The 19,880-nt window shown below is 45.9% G+C and overlaps 1 protein-coding gene and 1 long non-coding RNA gene across 3 annotated transcripts in view; one reads left to right on the top strand and one right to left on the bottom strand.

The window, feature by feature from the left end:
- The window catches only part of RNF213 (ring finger protein 213), a 155,775-nt gene that overhangs the window by 78,948 nt on the left and 56,947 nt on the right, over positions 1-19,880 (bottom strand). For both annotated transcript variants that reach the window (XM_072990706.2, XM_078384278.1), the window contains 6 exons: positions 11,210-11,308; positions 9,164-9,286; positions 7,421-7,604; positions 4,083-4,256; positions 3,331-3,489; positions 2,271-2,872 (listed from right to left, as the gene is read on the bottom strand). In XM_072990706.2, coding sequence (XP_072846807.2) covers positions 2,271-2,872; positions 3,331-3,489; positions 4,083-4,256; positions 7,421-7,604; positions 9,164-9,286; positions 11,210-11,308 — 1,341 coding nt within the window. The remainder of the gene's footprint in view (positions 1-2,270; positions 2,873-3,330; positions 3,490-4,082; positions 4,257-7,420; positions 7,605-9,163; positions 9,287-11,209; positions 11,309-19,880) is intronic.
- Positions 12,385-13,225, top strand: LOC144586297 (uncharacterized). Its single transcript, XR_013541041.1, has 2 exons — positions 12,385-12,523; positions 12,984-13,225. It is a non-coding gene; the product is annotated as an uncharacterized LOC144586297 (long non-coding RNA).

Below are 19,880 nucleotides of genomic sequence, written 5' to 3'. Positions count from 1 at the left end.
GAGTGTATGTGAGATCTCTACAGTATTTCCCAGTGGCAATGAGGATTTACAACTCCTAGATGTTGACTTTGTTTGCTCTAAGAAGTTAATAATATCTCTAGGACAGTAGTTCCCAACCTTGAGTCTCCAGATGCTCTTGGACTAAAACTCCGAGAAGACTTTGCCACTAGCCGTGCTGGCCAGGATTTCTGGGAGCTGTAGTCCAGGAACACCTGCAGATCCCAGGTTGGAATTCACTGTTCAAGAACAATGGTTCCCATATTTTGCTTGCCAGAAGCTGTTTATTTAAACTGCCATCATCTTTTCTCACAGACCATGCTGGTTAGGGTAATACAGGAGTTGTAGGTCACAGATATCTGGAGATGCACACTTGGGTACCAATGATCCAGAAGTTAGGAGTCCTCTGCCTTCTCAAGAAAACTTAAGAATAAGTGTTGTTAAACAAGCCAGCAGCAACGTTTATGTTAGTCCAGTTGTGCGTGGGGGAAAACACTGAAGATGAAGGGGCAGTATTGTTGACAATGGAGACAGACAACTTGAACAACATGACTGCACCCAAGAATGCCCAGTCAAGGTAAAGGTAGCTCCAAAAAGTTGCCATGTGGAACAATAGGCTTAAACATTTAAGGTTTCAAAAGAAGGAAGCTGGCACTGAATAAAGATGTTCGGAATAGTAAGCACAGAGTGTCTTTAATTCTGAACACTGATGTGAAGCTTTTCCCCATACACAGGAATTCAACCTAAGTATAGCAGTGGCTAGAGTAATGGAGTAGAAGTCGGGAGACCTGGGTTGGAATCCCCATTCAGCCATGGAAGCCCACTGAAGGGGGTGGGTGGGTCTGGTAAAACTACCCCTTCAATATCTGATTTACCTTTAAAGCCCTAGTAGGGTTACTTTAAGTCCAATCCAAATTGATGACACATAACTGCTGTAAAATATCCAGAACACTGCTTTGCATTAATGGCGCAGTATACAAATCCAAAAAATAAAAACATAAACAACACAGAAGTGTAACAAAAGCAAAAGTACAGGTGGAAAGAGGTAGCTGCTACAAAACGGTAAAATCGCTTGCTCCTCTAGGAAGCAAAAGAATAACTGTGTATCCCCACAAGCAGCCATACAATGATAGGCTGTCACAGCCATTCTGTAAGACTCAGGATCCTGCAGGGCTAGATATTTGATGGAAGACACAGAGCCAGCTGCATATCACAGTCAGAAGCACCATTCAGATAATTCCTGCACAGTCAGGAAATGATCTGACTCCAAGAGCTCACAAGGAAAAGCTGGGGCCTGAGAAGGCAACAGATGAGGGTACCAAAAAGACAGGCAAGACCCAACCCTGAGACAGCTAGAGAACCATTTGAAATAATTGTGACTTTCTTGGTCATTCTTCCTTCTTATTTATTCACTCTTTCTTTAGAGCAGAGCCAGCAAACTACAGTGGTGCCTCGCAAGACGATGTTAATTCGTTCCGCAAAAATTGCTCTTTAGCAAAAATATCGTCTTGCAAAATGCGGTTCCCCACTGGAATGCACTGAAATCCTTTTAATGCGTTCCAATGGGGAAAATAGTTGTCATCTTGCGAAAATTGCCCATAGAGAAACCGTTTTGCGAAGCATGGACCAGCTGTCAAAATCACTGTGTTGCGAAAATCGGTCCCTTAAAAAATCGTTTTGTGACCTAGCTGTCAAAATTGCAGTCTTGCGAAAAACGGTCCCAACCCCCCCCCCCCGTCTTGCGAAGCACAGACCAAAACATCATCCAGTGAAAATCGCCCATAGGGAAAACCATTTTGTGAAGCGCTATAGCGATCGCGAAAACTCACTGTCTTGCGAATACATAGTTTTGCGAGGTAATCATCTAGCAGAGGTACCACTGTACTTACTTCCAAACACTACAAAAGTAGAGACCAAACAGCTGTGCCTAGTTAAGGGGGGGGAACAGCCACAAGAAGAAAGGAAGTACGTAGCTAATCTTCAGGGCATCCTTAGGTTCAAAAAGATAATACCTCTTCCCTGAGTTAAGCAAATACCTCTTCCCTGAGTTAAGCAAAGAGCACCCCTGTGGCTGGACCACTAATAGCATTGGGGAGACAAGAAGCCTTATCTCTAGTGTTTGAATTCAAAACACCTTGGTACCCAAAGCACTGAACAATTTAAACCTAACCTGCTACTTGGAGATGAATTCTTGCCATTTTAGAACAGACTGATGCCAGGCATTTTCAGAAAATCACTTTTCACTGGAAGTGTTTTGAAAGAGAAATACTTACGAAGTTCAATAAATGTTGCAGGACGCTGAAGTCACCCGAGAGGTTCAAACCTTCCCTGACTTTGTCAATAACTTTTGCGGCGTCCACAGCTAAATGCAATTCATGGTATTGTTGAATTTGCTCAACCCTTTTCTTTATCCATTCTCCACGATCTTGAGACTGTAGGCTGCACATTTTCTGAAAATCCTTCCTTAATTCCTCATAAAGGTTAGTAAAATCTTTGAAAAGCACATCCACCTCAGCAAATGTCAGATCACCAGATCTTAGTCTAAGGTACAGCCTGTGGAATTCACAGCAACAAGGCTCAAACAACTGGAGAGGCACTTCATCCAGACTCAAAGTGGCCATGTCTTCTTCACTGATCAGATCCTCCGTTTTGCTTGCCAGCTGTTTTGCTGCCCATTCCCAACAATATTGGAAAACATGGCTGTCTTTAAAAGAGCCCACAGTTCCATAAATCTTCTTCAGGTCTGGGTTCAGATGGTAATAGGTCTCTATTTTACCATCACCATGAGACATCGCATCTTTCACATTCACAACCTCATCCAGTGCTTTTGAGGCCAGATCTTCACTGTACTTCTGTTCCACTTCATCAATATCCACTGAAAAGAGAGAGTCGTAACTTGCGACAAACTAATTTTCAAATGATTTGATCTTTTATCTTTCTTGCATAACAATTCACATCACAATGCACCAATCCCAAGAATTATAAAATAATTTAGATATATTGTATATGTATAAATATTTGCCATGTAGACCCACTCTTTTGACTGAGGAAGTGGACTTGTCCATGAAAGCTCACATTAAAATATACCAATTAGTCTTTAGGTTACAAATTGTTTTTGTCTTTCTTTCTTGATTGTTTTTCTTCGGGTTTTTGCCTGATAAGTTTATCATTATTTCCACACATAGTTTATTTGGTTTACCAGATGTCAGAAAGTTCTGCTGCCTTCTCATTACACTTTGCCACCACTCCACCTCCTACTTTATGAGCTAATTAACAATAACGGTGAAGGAAAAGTATTAACCCTGTTTTGAAGGTTTTTTTAAAATACAGTACCTTTCACATAATCTTGCACCTTCCTGCACATGTCCAAGAGAACTCCCAACAGTTGTCTCTCTTTCCTTACAACCTGTGCTTCTTGCCGCCTCCGCTCCAGTACCCTTTCTAGTTTCAACTTATAGTTGGTGTTCTCCCCAGGTAAAAGATGCTTGCTCTCTGAAATGACAAATATTAATTACATTCATCAGTCAAGAATCTCCTCATTCGTGCCTTTGATTAACACATTGGATCCCAACTCCCAAAAAAGGATCTGTGAAAGACAAATTCGAAATGCCTATGGATTTTTTAGTGCCTTCTCTGTCCCGATTGCTGGCTGAAGCTCCAGACTAAAAAAGTAAACAGCACCCCCATTCTCTCTTCCTTTGTTCTATTCCCCTCCGCTCCTAGAAGCTGCGGATGAAGCCTCTTCTGGACAGCTTGCTCCCTCCCTTTTAAGATACCCACTCCTTCCCCAAGCTCTCACAATAAGTTCTTATTATATCATCAATGCTTTTATGTATCCAAACTCAGGTCCAGCAGCTGGATCAATATTATACTTCCAGCTGGAAAGAGTGGCCATAATGGAGCACCCGTATGATTCTACGAAGATGCCTGCCACAAACCCAGGTATCAATCAAAACCAATGTTTGATTCTCTATGAATTAGACATTTAATAAACCTGACAATAAACTACACCTTGAATAATCATATCATTAAAATATATTTTATTAGGTTTAATCCCAGTGTATACATGCAGAAGACATACTTACTCCATTCACAAATGGACAGAAATTGTTTTTTGTGCTCTGAAATTAGGTCCACGTATTTGACTAGGATGTGGCCTGTTTCAAGATTTTTTGAAACATCTATATATATAGAATCTGCAATGGCCATTAACTCTTGAGCTTCTTCAGTAAGTTGATCCAGAATATTGCCATCCGTACCTGTTAAAGAAGCGAAAGGTCATCTTCTTGGACTTTTAAACCATTTAAAAGTCTTCCCCATGTAACTTGGAATTGCTTTTATAGCTTCTTCCCCATGTAACATGGGAACCACTGCATACAAGGTAGGCATTTTGCATACCTCAGCTTCTCTGTGTTGCATTCACACACAAATCGCTACATTGCATGTCCCTGCACTAAAATAACTGTGATCCATTAAAGAAAAGATATTGCATAAAAGTCTACATCCAATATTACACTGCCAACTGGCCATAAGTGCACGCTGCTTTTGTCTTTGATTCCCTGCAATCTTCTGAACCATCAACAAACTAGTTCCAAACAGTTACCTACCACTCCAGGATAGATTTAGGAAGTACAAGTGTTGCAGTGAAGAGGGGCAGTGGTCCCCAAATCAATTCCACTGATACTACCAGTTCCATCAGAATCTACGTATCCTAATAGATCTTGCTTTCTACTAGAACACCTTGCAAATAATATACTCCTCCACTGAAAGTATCAATGAATGTACACACAAACAAAATAGATTTCCGTTTCAACATCAGTTTCAAAATGCTTATTTGCTATCCAAAAGTTCGACCTCTTAAATCAGTGGTCACATTTCAAAAGCTCAGAGGCCACTTCTGAAATGGACCAACTAACTCCTCAATGGTTGAGGAGCTGGTGGGTGTGAATAAATTGAGACACTGAGGGAATATGGCTGTATAGGTCAGTGAGCTAGGTATCAGGTTGTAGAGGCCGAGACTAGGAGTTCAATTCCTCATTGTACATCCTCGAAGAGGCAGGCTGTGTAGACTGTGGCAAGTTGCACAGTCCCAGGACGATCCCCAGAAGAAGGGAAAGGACTTCTGAGTAGTCTCTACCTGGAAAATCCTAAAAAGGGTCACCCTAAGTCAGAACCGACTTGACAGCAAACTACTACTACTACTACTACTACTCAATATGGGATCCACGCTGAATGAGACAGGAATAAGCCCGAGAGTGTTATTTTTAGCTGTTTCTCTTGGAATACTCTCCAGCTGCCACTTCCTTATCTTGTGGGAAGACCGTTTCAAGGTCTGTTTTATCTGTTTAGTCCTGGTGCCATCCAAATTAACAAGAAATGATTTCAGCTGAGTTGGGAGGGGGGGCTGGGAAGAACGGTTGTTTTCAGGAAGATTCTAGGAGGGAAAGGGACCTGATTACCAGATGTTGGAGAACTCATTAGAAGGGAATGTTCAGGCAGAAGAAGTTACTTTGATCGGGATTAGCTCCACTGCTGTTTTGCTTTGAGGCATCAAAATGAAATTTGCTTACCCACAGAAACTAAGCTGTCCTCAAATACTGTTTTAAGTATTATGTATTAGACAGTTAGGTTAGCTTTATTGTTTTACTGTTACAGTATGTTCTCATGTTTCCTGTAAATATGTCCTGCCATCAATATTGACTTCTAAATTATATTTTCTCCACACTAAGGCCTGGTTATTGAGCGTGGATTTGGTACTAAATCCAATCTGAACCTCTCGACCATTTAGCCTTGGCGGGTTTTGGAGTTCCTGAAGGCCAAGCCCTAGTCAAGGTTGTGGTACAGGGTCGGAACCCCTCAGGGTGTGCAACCAGAGCCTGAGTTTGCCTAACTAAGTTTTCCACATGCTCAGGAACTTAAAAGGTAGCAGAGCAGCTAGAGAAACCCCAGGTACTTCTCATAGCAGGAACCTGGGATAATTTTATCATTCCCCAAAATTAACTGAAAGCTAATGGACTTTCATTAAATATTACCATTAACTTCATTAGGAGTAATGTGAACTCAACTCTGCAAACCATTAGTGTGGTAGAGAAAATAGCAGCAGCTACTATTCGAAATCTATGAATTAATTTATTTATTTTTCAGAGAAACAATGCTGGCACTTTAAATAACAAATGAGGCTTAAGGAAGAGAAACTACTTGGGAGACCTGGGAAACTAGTTGGATATTAGAGGTTTTCTGTTCCAATAAATACTTGATTTAAAAAAAAAAGCTTTTGGTAAGCCTCACTGACACAAGTAGCGAATTCAGTGGCCTGCTGCTGAATTTCAGTAGAAACCATGAGGTTTTGTGAGGGGGGACACCGGTGAGGGCATCCTTGACACGCTATCTAGCCTCAGCCCAGGGTCAAGGTGAGAGCAGTGGCATAGAAAGGCCAGCAGAAACAGAGGATGGGGAAGCAAGGGCCAAGGACAGCCAAAGCCAAACAGAGGTGCTGCCGGGTGAAACTGCTGATCAACGAACATGGCCGGGAAGAGAAGGGGTCCAGCTGGAGGAGAAGGAGGAAGAGCCAAAGGAAGAGATGCTCTCAGACAGAGAAGAGGAGAGAACCTGAGGAGATGCCCAGAAAGAGTTAGAAGAGGTGTATAACATAGAGCAGGGCAAGGCAAAAGTCCCAGAACCAGAAGGGGAATGGGGCTACCAGTATAAAGAGGACCACTGGACTTGCATCTGCAGCCTCCACCATGCCTGAACTACTGGGGAGAATGATGCCAGAAACAAGGGCCCTTAACCGCCATCTGGATCAGTTCTGGGTAACCAACTACTATGCAGCTGCCACACTAGAAATGGAAATGTCAGAAATAACACCAAGGCCAACTCCAGCAGCAGCAGCAGACACCGACACAGTCCGGCACCCCACCAGGGCCCCCATTCCCTGTCCTCACTGCAAGCATACAGGCTCTCACTTCTCCAGGCCTCCATCTTTGGCCATGAGTTAGCACCCAACACTGAGCCAGATGACAGACTCTCACATCCTAGTGCAGTTAATAATCTTGAGGTGCAGAGCAAACTAAGACTGAACCAGGGCTAGTGAAGGTAACTAGCCCTGCGAATTGGAAAGCCACAGGAAGGAGACATTGTTGATACCCCTGTCCAAGTGCTAATAAACCCCACTTTGTTTGAAACACCTGGCGTAAAGTCCATGGATATAAGGGACAGAGGACGGGGCCACCCATTCACCGTGGTAGGGACAGCAGGGCTCACAAATTTATTTTAAAATAAAGCAACGAAACAGAACCGTTTTCCTTGGGGCAACATGCAGCCACAAGGGCTGGACTTGATGATCCATAAGGTCCCTTCCAGCTCAGTTCTAAGATGATGATGATGATATTTTACCCACTTCTACACTGAACACCAGACCTACCATTGAAAGTGAAAACATGCTTGATGTCTGACCAAACAAGCAGATGATTTAGCACACTTTCCACATCTCTCCGGGGCTTCCCCATCTCATCAGTTGGCCATGCCTTGGTGATCACAGCAGATACAAGTTTGCCCAGCTTCATGAGGTCATAAGTCGATATTAGACCAAGGAGATTACGGTTTTCCTACACAAGACACGAAACGCATGCAATATTAGCAAAGCACGAGCACATAGGTCAGCCTACTGTATCATTTAAATTCTTAAAGGATTACAGTTCATTTCATATGCAGCCCATTCCTCTCCATGTTCACCAACTTCTTTGGCACTTATTGTCAAAGACAGAGGATAGATTTACCGACAGGATAAACCAATTGGCAGGAATAGTTCATATCTGTTTAACTAACACCTCAGAACAAGTGAGATCTGGCAGAGAGAACAGTTGATAATTACTTTTAAATTGTCCCTAAAATTATTACTTAACAAGACAGACTTGCAGGGCAATTAGACAGACATTTCTCCCACCGTTTGAGGATGGGCTGGTTTTCTCCTTTTTTTCTGACAACCACATGATGTACAGGCAATCATGAAGCAGCCCAATCCTTAGCTATGCCTACGCACACTTTTTTGGGTCCGTGTCAGGGGGCTACTATTTTTTTCAGTGCCAGCAGGATTGTTCCATTTTATGTTGGTCTCTGGCATGTGTGATTGCTAGTATTAAACAAAAGCAGCATGGGTAGGTTTCCCCCCAACAATTCAGTGCTATGTTATTTGGGTGGCAAGTCGATCCGCTGATATGTCACTCAACAATAAATGAAAACAAACATTCCGGTGTTCCCCTATTCCCTGAACAGGGGTGACAGGAGAGGACATAGAGGGTGGTCTTTCTCTTTCCTTTATAATCCAGTGCTCTTTCTCTCTGGTGGTAAGCTGATGTAGTGAAATGTCATTTACCAACAAATAATAATAAATTAATCCAGCTTTCCCTGCACCCCACAGGGAACAGAGAAAGGAAGCACAGGAGAGAAGAGGGAGGGGGAAATCTCTTTTTTTGTTTTCTTCTTTCCTTTTCAATGTTTCTTTATAATCTAGTGCTGTTTCACTTCAGTGGCTAGTTAATGAAGTGATGTATCACTTGACAATTATTAAAAAACAACACCCAATCACCTCCCCACTTTTCCTGGTGAGATAGACCGAAGAGGAGGGGGAGACAGAAGAGGAAATGTATAGCCCCCTCTTTTTTTTCTTTATAATCCAGTGCTGTTTCACTTCAGTGGCAAGTTATTACAGTGATGTGTCACTTACCAAAAAATGAAAACAAATCCATTGTTCACCCGCTTGACAGTGATTAACAGACTGGAGTAGATGGAGGTTGAGAGGGAAGAATGAGCTAAGAAGAGTCACTTTGAGGGGCAGCGTGGCTTCCTGTACTAAAACTACACAATCCTTATACATGAATGCAAGGATCATTCTAAATCTCTGGCTACACTTTAAAGTAACCCTGTTTAGCCCAATCCAGTCCAGAGTAACTTCACTGTCAAGTTGCACTCTTACAAAAAATAATTGCTGGCACATAATTCATTTGCCTTGTTTAACAGCAGTTCAAAGAGGCAAGCTCAATTTACCTATGACTGACTTAGTCACAAATCCATCACATGTACTATGATTTTAAGCACACATCCCTATGTCTTAAAATCAACAACTTTAAGAATTACAGAAGCAGTCAGAGGACTTTAGGTGCATTACCTGATGAGCTGAATTAATAGCATCCATTGCGCAATCCTCAAAAGTTTTGCATATCATACAGTCAAGTTCTTCAAATTGCTTGTAGCAAGAGCCATAGACGCTAATTCGTTCAATGGGAGGCTCCTATTACAAAACAGTGAAAGAAAGAAAGAAAGAAAGAAAGAAAGAAAGAAAGAAAGAAAGAAAGAAAGAAAGAAAGAAAGAAAGAAAGAAAGAAAGAAAGAAAGAAAGAAAGAAAGAAAGAAAGAAAGAAAGAAAGAACTATCATTGGATCTGGATACTTAGGCTGAAGTCCTATAGTAAATCACAACCAGAGAAAGCCCATTGAAGGAGGGGGGATTTGGTGAGTCAACTCTTGCATACATTTTACTTATTCAATGGCCCTATGCTAACTGTGACTTACTACTGGATTTCCGCCTTAATTAATGAGAGGAAAGCATAGGAAGAAAGACATTTAGGACAACTAAACAATAGTAACAACAAAATCAAGGATCCTTTTTTAGAACTTTCAATTATTACTTTTATTTATATAAAAAATCTAGTGGTTGTTGTACTACTTCATGTAGTACATGAAGGAGACATGGGATATTTGTACAGTGCTGCCTCGCAAGACGATTTTAATTTGTTCTGCGAAAATCTTCGTCTTGTGAAAAAATCATCTTGGAAGGTTCCCTATGCATCAGTCTCAAAAAAAAAAGTCGTGCGAAGTACGGTCATAGAAAAAAACGTCTTGTGAGGCACCATAGCGATCGCAAAAAGCAATTGTCTTGCTGTTTTTTTGTCCCATGAGGCAATCATCTAGCAAGGCACCACTGTATTTGTATCCCTGGGGATATGAACATGAATACTGGCACCACAGGTGCATGAGAAAATCAGACTCTCCTCTGAACTGGCAGGTCCACTCACTGCTTGCTGCACGGCGCACACGGCTGGCATCATTCTCAGCCTCATCGGGGAAGCCGCCTGGTCTTTGCTTCCCTGCACAGCCATCTACTTAACAGCTGAGTGGGGAGATTTGTCATCCCGCCTCCTCACAGGAATAGTCAGCTGTCTGGAGAGGCCGGGAAGTGCCAGCCAGGCTACTGCCACGATTGACGTGACAAGAATGACGCTGGCTGCACATACTATGTGGCAAGAGATGAGTGGAGTTGCTGGTTTGGGGCGGGAGGAATCCAGGCATACGGATACAAATACCCCATGTCTATTCTAGAACAATCGTCATATAAACTGTCTCATTGGTTTAACCTCAATCTAGCTCAAAGAAACAGAACTCTCTCACCTTCAGGTAGTTAATAAAAGATGATGGGATATTTTCAGATGGTTGTTTCTACGAGCAAAGCCTAATACTGTATACTGTAGCTAAGATCATGTGAGGCCCAAGTCTTAATTGTTCTCAGAAAACAAAGAAAGCTAAACTAGTCCTTAGTAGAGGACAATGAAAACAAAAGAGCTGGAAGAAAATAAAGCCAATAGATAAAATTCCTCCATAGAAGAATTTTCATACACCTGTTGAGGTTTTTCAATAGAGGCTGGACAGCCAGCCTTCTATCATGCATGCATGCCTTTGCTGTGCAGTTTCCTCCACTGGCAGGTTGTACTTGATGATCATTAGGATCCTGTTCGGTTTTATAATTCTATAATTCCCTGAGCAATTACAAAAGACTATAAGAAGACACCATGCATTTTTAAAATTGTCCTTGACTCAAAAAAGCAAAAAAAAAAAAAAAAAAAAAAAAGCAAAGCGTGCTGCTTATATACTGCCCCAGAGTGCTTCAAGCACTCGCTGGGTGGTTTACAAGTTAATTATGCAGGCTACACATTGCCCCCCCCCAGCAAGCTAGGTACTCATTTTACTGACCTTGGAAGGATAGAAGGCTGAGTCAACCTTGGGCCGGGTACCTGGGACTGAACCCCAGTTCGTAAGCGCAGTTTTGGCTGCAGGACAGCCGTTTATCCACTGCGCCACAAGGTTCTTCAAATACTCACTTAAAACCCTTAAACTAAAACATGATAATGTTGCATTTCACATTATATTCTCTTTAGTACCTGTTTGATTCTGCTTTCCAGATCTGCAATTAAAGTTTTCTTCCATTTCTCTGTAAATTCACCATTATGAAAATCTACTTTCAAAAATTGATCCCATGCCTATAAAAGTAAGCATACCTTTATGTGAAAATCAACTCAAATAACGGGGGGAAATATTCAGCAAATGAGATATTCAAATGATATGCAACTATTTCCCCTGCCTTCTGTCTCTGAAAGCATTCTCAGTCATTTATTAGGGGGAACAGTATCCCATCTACACTGAAAAACAAGGAATGAACTATAACAGAAATAGAACATAACAGGAACCCAATGCTAATCAATCTAACTTCTCAAGTTATTACCATCATTCTAAAAATCAAAGCTTAGCTCCTTGATAGAAGCCCCAGTTACAAGTCCTGAACTTGCAACTCAGACTACCTCAAGACCAAGAAAATGGAAAAAAGAAAGGTTACTTACCTGTAACGATGGTTCTTCAAGTGGTCATTCTGTGAATTCACACAAAGGGTTAATACCAGCGCCAGCGTTGGGCCTCTCGGAACGTTTTCTAGCTGCAAGAGAAAAGTAACAATGTTTAGGACTACCCCTACTGCGCACGCCCAGCCTAACCGTCCCTCAGTTCCATTTGTCCGCCATAGGCCCTCGAGTCATAGAGATGCCAGTGACAGACAGACAGAGGGGAGGCCGGGCGGGATTGTGTGAATTCACAGAATGACCACTTGAAGAACCATCGTTACAGGTAAGTAACCTTTCTTTCTTCATCGTGGTCTTCTGTGAATGCACACAAAGGGTGATTAGCACGCTTACTAACCGGATGGTGGGCTGTCACTGAAGAGCCGATGCTAGCACTGCCCTCCCGAATTTGGTCTCCTCTTTTGCCCTCACGTCCAATCTGTAGTGGGTTATGAAGGTAGAGGCATTGGACCAGGTAGCGGACCGGCAGATGTCGGGCAGGTCGACGCCACGAAGTAAGGCAGTGGATGAGGCAACAGCCCGGGTGGAATGGGCTTTAAGTCCCTGTGGAGGATCTCTGTGGTTGAGCTCGTAGGCAAGGGCGATGGTAGATACGAGCCACCGAGAGAGCGTGGACGGCGAGGCCGGGCAGCCCTTCTTTGGGCCAAAGTAGCAAAGAAAGAGTCTGTTGGCCAGGCGAAAGACCTTGGTCCTGGACACGTAAAAAGCTAAGGACCGTCGAACATCAAGCATGTGGAGCATGCGTTCAACATCAGTCGTCGGAGACGGAAACAAAGTTGGGAGAATAAGTGGCTGATTGACGTGGAAGTCGGAGACCACCTTGGGAAGAAAAGATACGTCCAGGTAAAGCATAACCTTGTCTTTAAAGAACTGAAGAAAAGGTTGGTCATGACGGAGAGCTGCCAACTCGCTAGCTCGACGAGCAGAGGTGATAGCCACTAGGAATAGCGTTTTCAAAGAAAGCATCTTGAGGTCACAGGTAGCCATGGGTTCAAATGGGGGTCTGGCTAGGGCATGTAGAACCAAGTGGAGGGACCACTGGGGGAGTGGAGGACGAACGGGAGGTCGGAGGTTAGAGAGACCCCTCAAAAACATCCTGACAGTGGGATGGGAGAAAAAACGGGAAGAGGGAGAAGCTCTGGGTTGGAAGAAGACAACCGCAGCGAGGTACACCTTGATAGTAGAGATAGACAGGTGGAAATCGAACAGGTAACGGAGATACTGCAGAAGTGTAGACAGAGACACAGGGGAAGAGGCGAGATCCCTCTGCTGGGTAAATTGCAGAAAGCTTTTCCACTTGTAGGCATACAAGCGAGACGTGGAGGGCTTGATGGCGTTGGTCAAGACCTCCTGAATTTCTGGACGATCCTCCACGCCGTCAGATGGAGCGTGTCGAGGTCGGGGTGAAGGACTTCGCCTGCTTCCTGGGTCAGTAGGTCCGGCCACATCGGAAGGGTTACTGAGTCCACAGCCATGCTGACTAGAGTGGGGAACCACACTTGGCGAGGCCAAAAGGGTGCGATGAAAATGGCCGGAGTCATTGAACGTCGGAGTTTGATCAAGGATCTCTGTATCAACGGGATCGGTGGAAATATGTACAAGAGACCCTGGTTCCATGGAATCATGAATGCGTCGCCGAGCGAGTGGTGACCGAGACCTGCCCGGGACGCATACCGGGAGCATTTTGCGTTGTGAGGGGATGCGAACACGTCCAGCACTGGGGTCCCCCATTGGCGGCAAAGGTCCTGGAAGACCAGAGGGTTCAACTCCCATTCGTGAGTCTGATAATGAAGCCTGCTCAGAGTGTCCGCAAGTGTGTTGTCCTCCGTGGCTACATGGATGGCCACTGGGTAGATATGATGACGGTAACACCATTCCCAAAGGAGGATGGAGAGATACAGGAGTGAATGAGAGCGGGTTCCTCCCTGCTTGTTGACATAGTGCATTGTGGTAGTGTTGTCCGTCACCAGCTGAACTCCGCGGCCGCGCAGGAGAGGAAGGAAGGACCTGAAGGCTTTGATAACCGCCAGCAGTTCCAGGTGATTGATGTGGAACATGGCTTCCTGTGGTGTCCAGAGGGCGTGAATGGTGCGACGCCCGCAGTGCGCCCCCCAGCCGGACGGACTGGCGTCCGTTGTAACTTGAACGGTGAGACGGAGTGGACGAAAGGGCCGGCCAACCGTGAGATGGGGTGTGTACATCCACCACTGGAGCTGTCTGGTGAGCTCCGGGGTGACCCGAAGGCGTTTCCTTTGACTGTCCATCATGGGGTCGAAAAGGGTGAGAAACCAAGATTGGAGCGACCGGAGTTTGAGGCGAGCGTGCGCTAGCGCCGGCGTTGTAGAAGACATCAGGCCGAGGAGGTGTTGGGCGTGATGGGCTGTCACCCGAGCACCGGGAAGAAATTTCCTGATGGCTCGTCGAATCTTGTGTATTCTTTCTGGGGGAAGAAAGACTCGACCCTTTACAGCGTCCAAACAGACCCCTATGTATTGAACTGTTTTGGAGGGAACGAGCTGAGACTTCTGTTTGTTGACAGTGAGACCGAGATTGGAGAGAAGGTACAGGATAAATTTTGTGTCTTTCAGGGATTGCCTTCGCGAGGTGGAGACTACGAGCCAATCGTCCAGGTAAGGGTAAACGTGAATGCCCCTGAGACGAAGGTAAGCTGCCACTGGAGCCATGACCTTGGTGAAGGTCCGGGGAGCTGTGGACAGACCGAATGGCAGGGCCTGGAATTCGTAGACCGTGTCCTGAAAGATGAACCGAAGGAACTTGCGGTGGTCGGGGTGAATAGTGACGTGAAAGTATGCGTCCTTTAGATCTATAAGGACAAACCAGTTGTTCTTTTTCAGCAAGTGCATGATGGACTCTAAGGTGAGCATCCGAAACCGTCTGGGTCGCAGGTAAGTGTTTAGGAGTCTTAGATCGAGGATGGGTCTTATGCCTCCTCCGCTTTTTGAGACGGCGAAGTAGCGGGAGTAAAACCCGCATCGTATGTCGCGAGGTGGTACTGTAGAGATGGCATCCTTTTCCAAGAGAGATGATATTTCTTCCTCTAGTGAGGAGTCGAAGGGAGAATGAGTTATGAAACCCAGCGGAGGAGATCTTATAAACTCCAGCTGGTAACCGTGCTGAATGATCTTTAGAGCCCAAGTGTCGTTTGTGATGACGGACCAGTTGTGAAGAAACGGTTGAAGACGGGTGGTAGGTGGTGAATGGGTGAAAACGGGGGGCCGAAAGTCAAAGGTACTGTTTTTGTTTCCTGCCAGGTGGCTTAAAGGGTTGGCGGCGATGGGGAGGACGAGGGCGGTATCCCTGATAACCCTGGACAGAAGAAGAGGACTGGCCAGAGCGCTGCTGAGGTAGTTGCTTGTAAGGACGGTATTGTTGGGAAGATTGGTACTGTCCATAAGATTTACGCCATTGAGGGCGTCGCTGTCTAGATTGAGTCTGAACAGAATAGGACTTAGCAGTTCTCTTAGCCTTGTGAAGGTCCTCCAAATGGGAGTCGGTCTTTTCGTTGAACAGCCCGGTAGCGTCGAAGGCGAGGCTCTCGACCTTTGACTTGACGTCCTCCATTATGTCAGCAGAACGGAGCCAGGCATGGCGCCGGATAGAGATGGCAGACATGAGGACTCTGGCAGAGATTTCTGCTGCATGTCTGATGGAAAGACGTTCATACTTGGATACCGTCTGAGCTTCTTCATAGGAGTTAAGAAAAGCTTGCCGAGTGTCTTCAGGTATCATTTTCAACCCCGGTAAAAGCTTGAGCCACAATTGTTTGTGATAAGCTCCCAACACAGTTTGATAATTGATGACTCGAAGTAGCAAGGTGACAAGGGAGTAGATCTTCCTGCCGATGAGTTCCAGCTTTTTACCCTCCTTGTCAACTGGGGTAACATGGGCTTTGGCCGAAGGCCTTGAACAGCTTGTCTCAACAATGAGTGAGTTTGGAATGGGATGCTTGAGCAGAAAATGAGTGTCAGCCCCATGAATCTTGTAGAAGTGCTCTGTGCGACGAGGGACGTTAGGTGTAGTCGCAGGCTGAGCCCAGAACTCCTTGATGGCCTCCATAACCACAGGCACAAAAGCTATACTGGGGGGAGCAGTACTGTCCCTTTTGATGTCCCCAAAGAACAAGTCCTCTCCCGGAGGAGAAGGGAGATTCAAGTCCAATTTGAGCGTCTTGGCAAGCCTGGACATCATCTGAGAATAAGAAGAAAAGTCCTCAGATGGAGAAGGAGCGTGAGTATCGCCAGTATCGGAAAGCACCAGATCACCCGGAGGTAAATCATGCGGTGGCAAGGGTGGGGGTTGCTCCTGATCGGAGTCAGAAGATCGCTCCGTGGACACCTCATCTGGATCAGAGGAGAAGACATCCCTCTTCTTCTTTGGAGGGGGCTTCTCGATGCCGACCTGCGTTGTCGGGGGTCGAACTGGGACCACAGGTGGCGCCGAGGTGGAAGGGACCGGTTGCGGTGGAGGGGCAACCGGTACCGTAGGAGGGTGGTCTTTGGCTCGAATAGCCCGGCGTCGACGTCGAGGCCGGGTCGACTCCGAAGAAGAAGACACATATATGTACCGGATCTTTTTGCGGTACCGGTCTCGAGATGCGGATGTCGACGACGAAGAAGGAGACCGCGAACGGTCGCGCCGACGTCGATGGTGCTTACGACGCTTAGGGCGGTCGGAATCCGCTGAACGGGAAGAAGAGGATCGACGTCGATGCTTGCTACGACGTCGATGAGAACGGTGCTTCTTCTTAGAGCGTTTACGCTTAGAGGATTTCGAGTCCGAGCGATCGCCAGAGTCGGACTGAGTGGAAGCTCGATGCCTCTTCTTCGATCGTTTCCCTCGAGGAGACTTCGACCTCGAGCGGCCGGAGGAAGGGGACCGACTCGGGGAGCCATGCTTCTCCGTGCGAGAACGTTTGCCTCGAGGAGATTTCGACCTCGAACGCACAGGTGATCGAGGTAGCTTTTCTCGAGGGGATCTCGAGTCCGAGTGTACGGACGAGATCGACACGGGAGGCGACCCCTGGCCCGCAGGAAAAGGGCTATGTGGGGCGGAAGCGAGGCCAGTAGTGACAGCGACTAACTGGCTCGGTGTCGGGGAAGACCTTCCCGAAGGCGGTAATACTTCAGTACGTCGAGCAGGAGGAGGTGCGGGTGCCTCGGACGAGGCCCCGAAGCGCCTCGACAACTCCTCAAGAATCGGCGATGGGATGGAACCCGAGCTCGGAGAAAGTGGAATGGATGTCATTTTAAGCTGGGCGGCCGCCTTAGCTTTGGACGATTTCGACGGCTTAGCTTTCGGAGCCGAAGGCTCGGGGTTCGAAGCAGGAGCGGCCGATTTCGACGACGCGGATTTTTTCGACATTTTGGAGACTTTAGAGACGACTGACTGAACAGGAGCTGCTCGAGAAGTGGAAGCCATCTCCCCCTCTGAGGGTGCCGTGGACGACAACGTTGACTCCCACAAATGAAGTTTAAGGCGCTGTTGGCGAGCCTTGAGAGCGGCCTTAGTGAAGGCTTTGCAGTGTGGGCAAGCTTTGGGATTGTGCGACTCCCCCAAACAATACAGGCAAGTATCGTGGCCGTCCTGATGGGGAATTTTGCGGTCGCACACCACACACCTGCTGAACGGCCCTGAAGGGGACATAGGCAGCAAGGAAACCGAAACGACAAGTCCAAGGATAAGGCAGAGCAGTCCGAAATCAGTCCGAGTAAAGCCAGAAAAATACACCGGGTCGTCAAGTTGAAGGGAAAAAGCGCTAGGGTAGTCCGTGAGCGAAGCTGAGGTCAAAGCCAAAAAATCAGATAGATAGATCGCAATAAACGCAGCTACGACGAGAGGCTCCAAACCGCTAGGCGGAAAAATGGAACTGAGGGACGGTTAGGCTGGGCGTGCGCAGTAGGGGTAGTCCTAAACATTGTTACTTTTCTCTTGCAGCTAGAAAACGTTCCGAGAGGCCCAACGCTGGCGCTGGTATTAACCCTTTGTGTGCATTCACAGAAGACCACGATGAAGAAGTCAATTTATTTTTATCTAGATTCTGTGTATTTTGTCTTTTTTCCCCACTATATTTTTGGAAGGAATATTTAAGGAGTGACTACACCAACAAATGCTCCATTTGGGGTGGTCAGATATGCATTATTTTCTGTTGACTTCACAAAATACAAGTCAAGGAGAATCAGCCCAGAGTTTCCCTGAAACATCCATCCTTTCTTCCTCTGCCACAGGGGCTTCTACTGTTGTTGTTGTTGTTTTCAAATCAAATGCATTTGCATCAGTTCAGGTGGTGCCATCACTTGAGCTAATGCAATGGGTAACCAGAAGCTGGCTTTCTGATTTCCTAGTACAGGGTGCAGAAAGAGAAAGCAAAGCAGCACTCATACAGGTGTTGGTTCCCCTCAACATTCCTTGTGTACAAATTGGTTGTTTATTGGTATTTTTTAAAAATGCTTGGTGTCAGTGCTGGTGCACTAGAGCAGTGGTCCTGAACCTCTTTAACACCGCGGACCGGCTGGGGAAAGCGGGGCACCCCCCACGCTTGTGCACATGCGTGGAGGAGCGGGAGGCCGCTCCTGTGGGCACGTACTTGTGAGCATGCGTGAAAGGTGGCACGGTGCTCGGGGGACACTCATGCACATGCGCGAAGGGGTGGGGGAGCACTTGTGTGGGTGCGGGCGCAGGGGCAAAAGGGCTGTGCGGGAGGGGAAGTGCGTTTGGCGTTCGGGGGGGAGGTCTCTCTCTGCAGCCGGGTCCAGTTCAGGCCATGGACCGGCACTGGACCACGGACTGGGGGTTGGGGATCTCTGCACTAGAGCACAAACCCTGTTTTCCCGAAAATAAAACCTAACCTGAAAATGAGCCCTAGTAGGATTTTTCAGGATGATCGTAATATAAGCCCTACCCCACAAAATAAGCCCCAGTTAAGTGAAAACCCGCCCTCCACCCTTGTGCAGCAACCAGAAGATGACATGACTCTATTTGAATAAATGTAGATTGTTGCACATGAAAAAAAATAAAACATCCCCTGAAAATGAGCCCTAATGCATTTTTGGAGCAAAAATTAATATAAGACCCTCTCTTATTTTTGGGGAAACACGGTAGGAAACAAGGGGAAAAAAAGATAAAGGAAGTGAAGAAGGACGAGTCAAGAGGAAATTGGCAGCCTGCCCTCAGAGAGCTCTACTGCAGCCAAGACTCCTGCAATGGGTGACCAGAAGCTGGCTTTCCCAGCTTCCTAGTACAAGGTGGGGAAGAGAGGAAGCAAATCTGGACGGCTGCCATGGAGCTGCCTTAACAAGGTGCTAACAAGTGCAGAACAGCAATTTCCTCTGCTTTCTCCTGCATGAACAGCTGAAGTAAATTAATCAGGGAAATCCAACTTCCTGGGTGCAACCTCCCAATGGATCCATTCAAATTTTCCCTGTGGTGTAGTCGTATTCTTAATGGAAATGTGAGGAGAGCAAACACATGCCTCATCCTACACTCTTTGTTCTTTGCCACATGTTCCTAATGCAGGCCTCCTTAGGATCACATAAACACCAAGGAACAGATACCCTTGCTTTACCCCTAAGCTGCCTCAGGAGAAGAAAATGTGAAAGCCCTGTGCTTTTTTAAAAAACCCAAACAGCTTTTTGTAGATTTTTTGGGCCAAAAGTTCTGCTTTGATTGAAAAGGGAGGTCATCCATCTCTATACAGTGGTGCCACAATTTACGACTATCTTGACTTGCGACCAATTCAAGTTACGACCAGCTCCGGTTGCAAAATTTTGCTTTGACTTGCGACCGGCGCTTTGAGTTACGACCGGAAAAAAAGGCGGGAAGGCAGGGAATTTGAACTGCTTTCAGTTAATGGTTTGGTCAGTGAAGAGGCTGCTTCTCTGTAGCTCCTTTGCCCCAGCAGTTAAGTGTGTGTGGGTTCGAAAAGAGACTTCAGACTGCCTGGTACTGTACTGTATTTTTTGGGGGGGGGGCAGTTTTTGTTTTTAAAATTTTTTGCTTTTTGACTTTTTTAAAACAGAGAGACTGCCTGTTCTCGGTGAGTACCATATGTACAGGGTTTTGCAGCATGGGTTTGGGCTGGGTGGATGGGGGGTTATGTTTCTGTGCTCTGATGGGTCTTGCAGTGTGTAGTTGTAGCTTTTTTAGTCCCTGCTATAATTATTTAATTCTGTGACTCCTAGGG

Source organism: Pogona vitticeps, chromosome 2 (genome assembly GCF_051106095.1).
Source record: "Pogona vitticeps strain Pit_001003342236 chromosome 2, PviZW2.1, whole genome shotgun sequence".
In the NCBI taxonomy this organism is placed as follows: Eukaryota; Metazoa; Chordata; class Lepidosauria; order Squamata; family Agamidae; genus Pogona; species Pogona vitticeps.
This window is presented reverse-complemented; position numbering and strand designations above follow the sequence as displayed.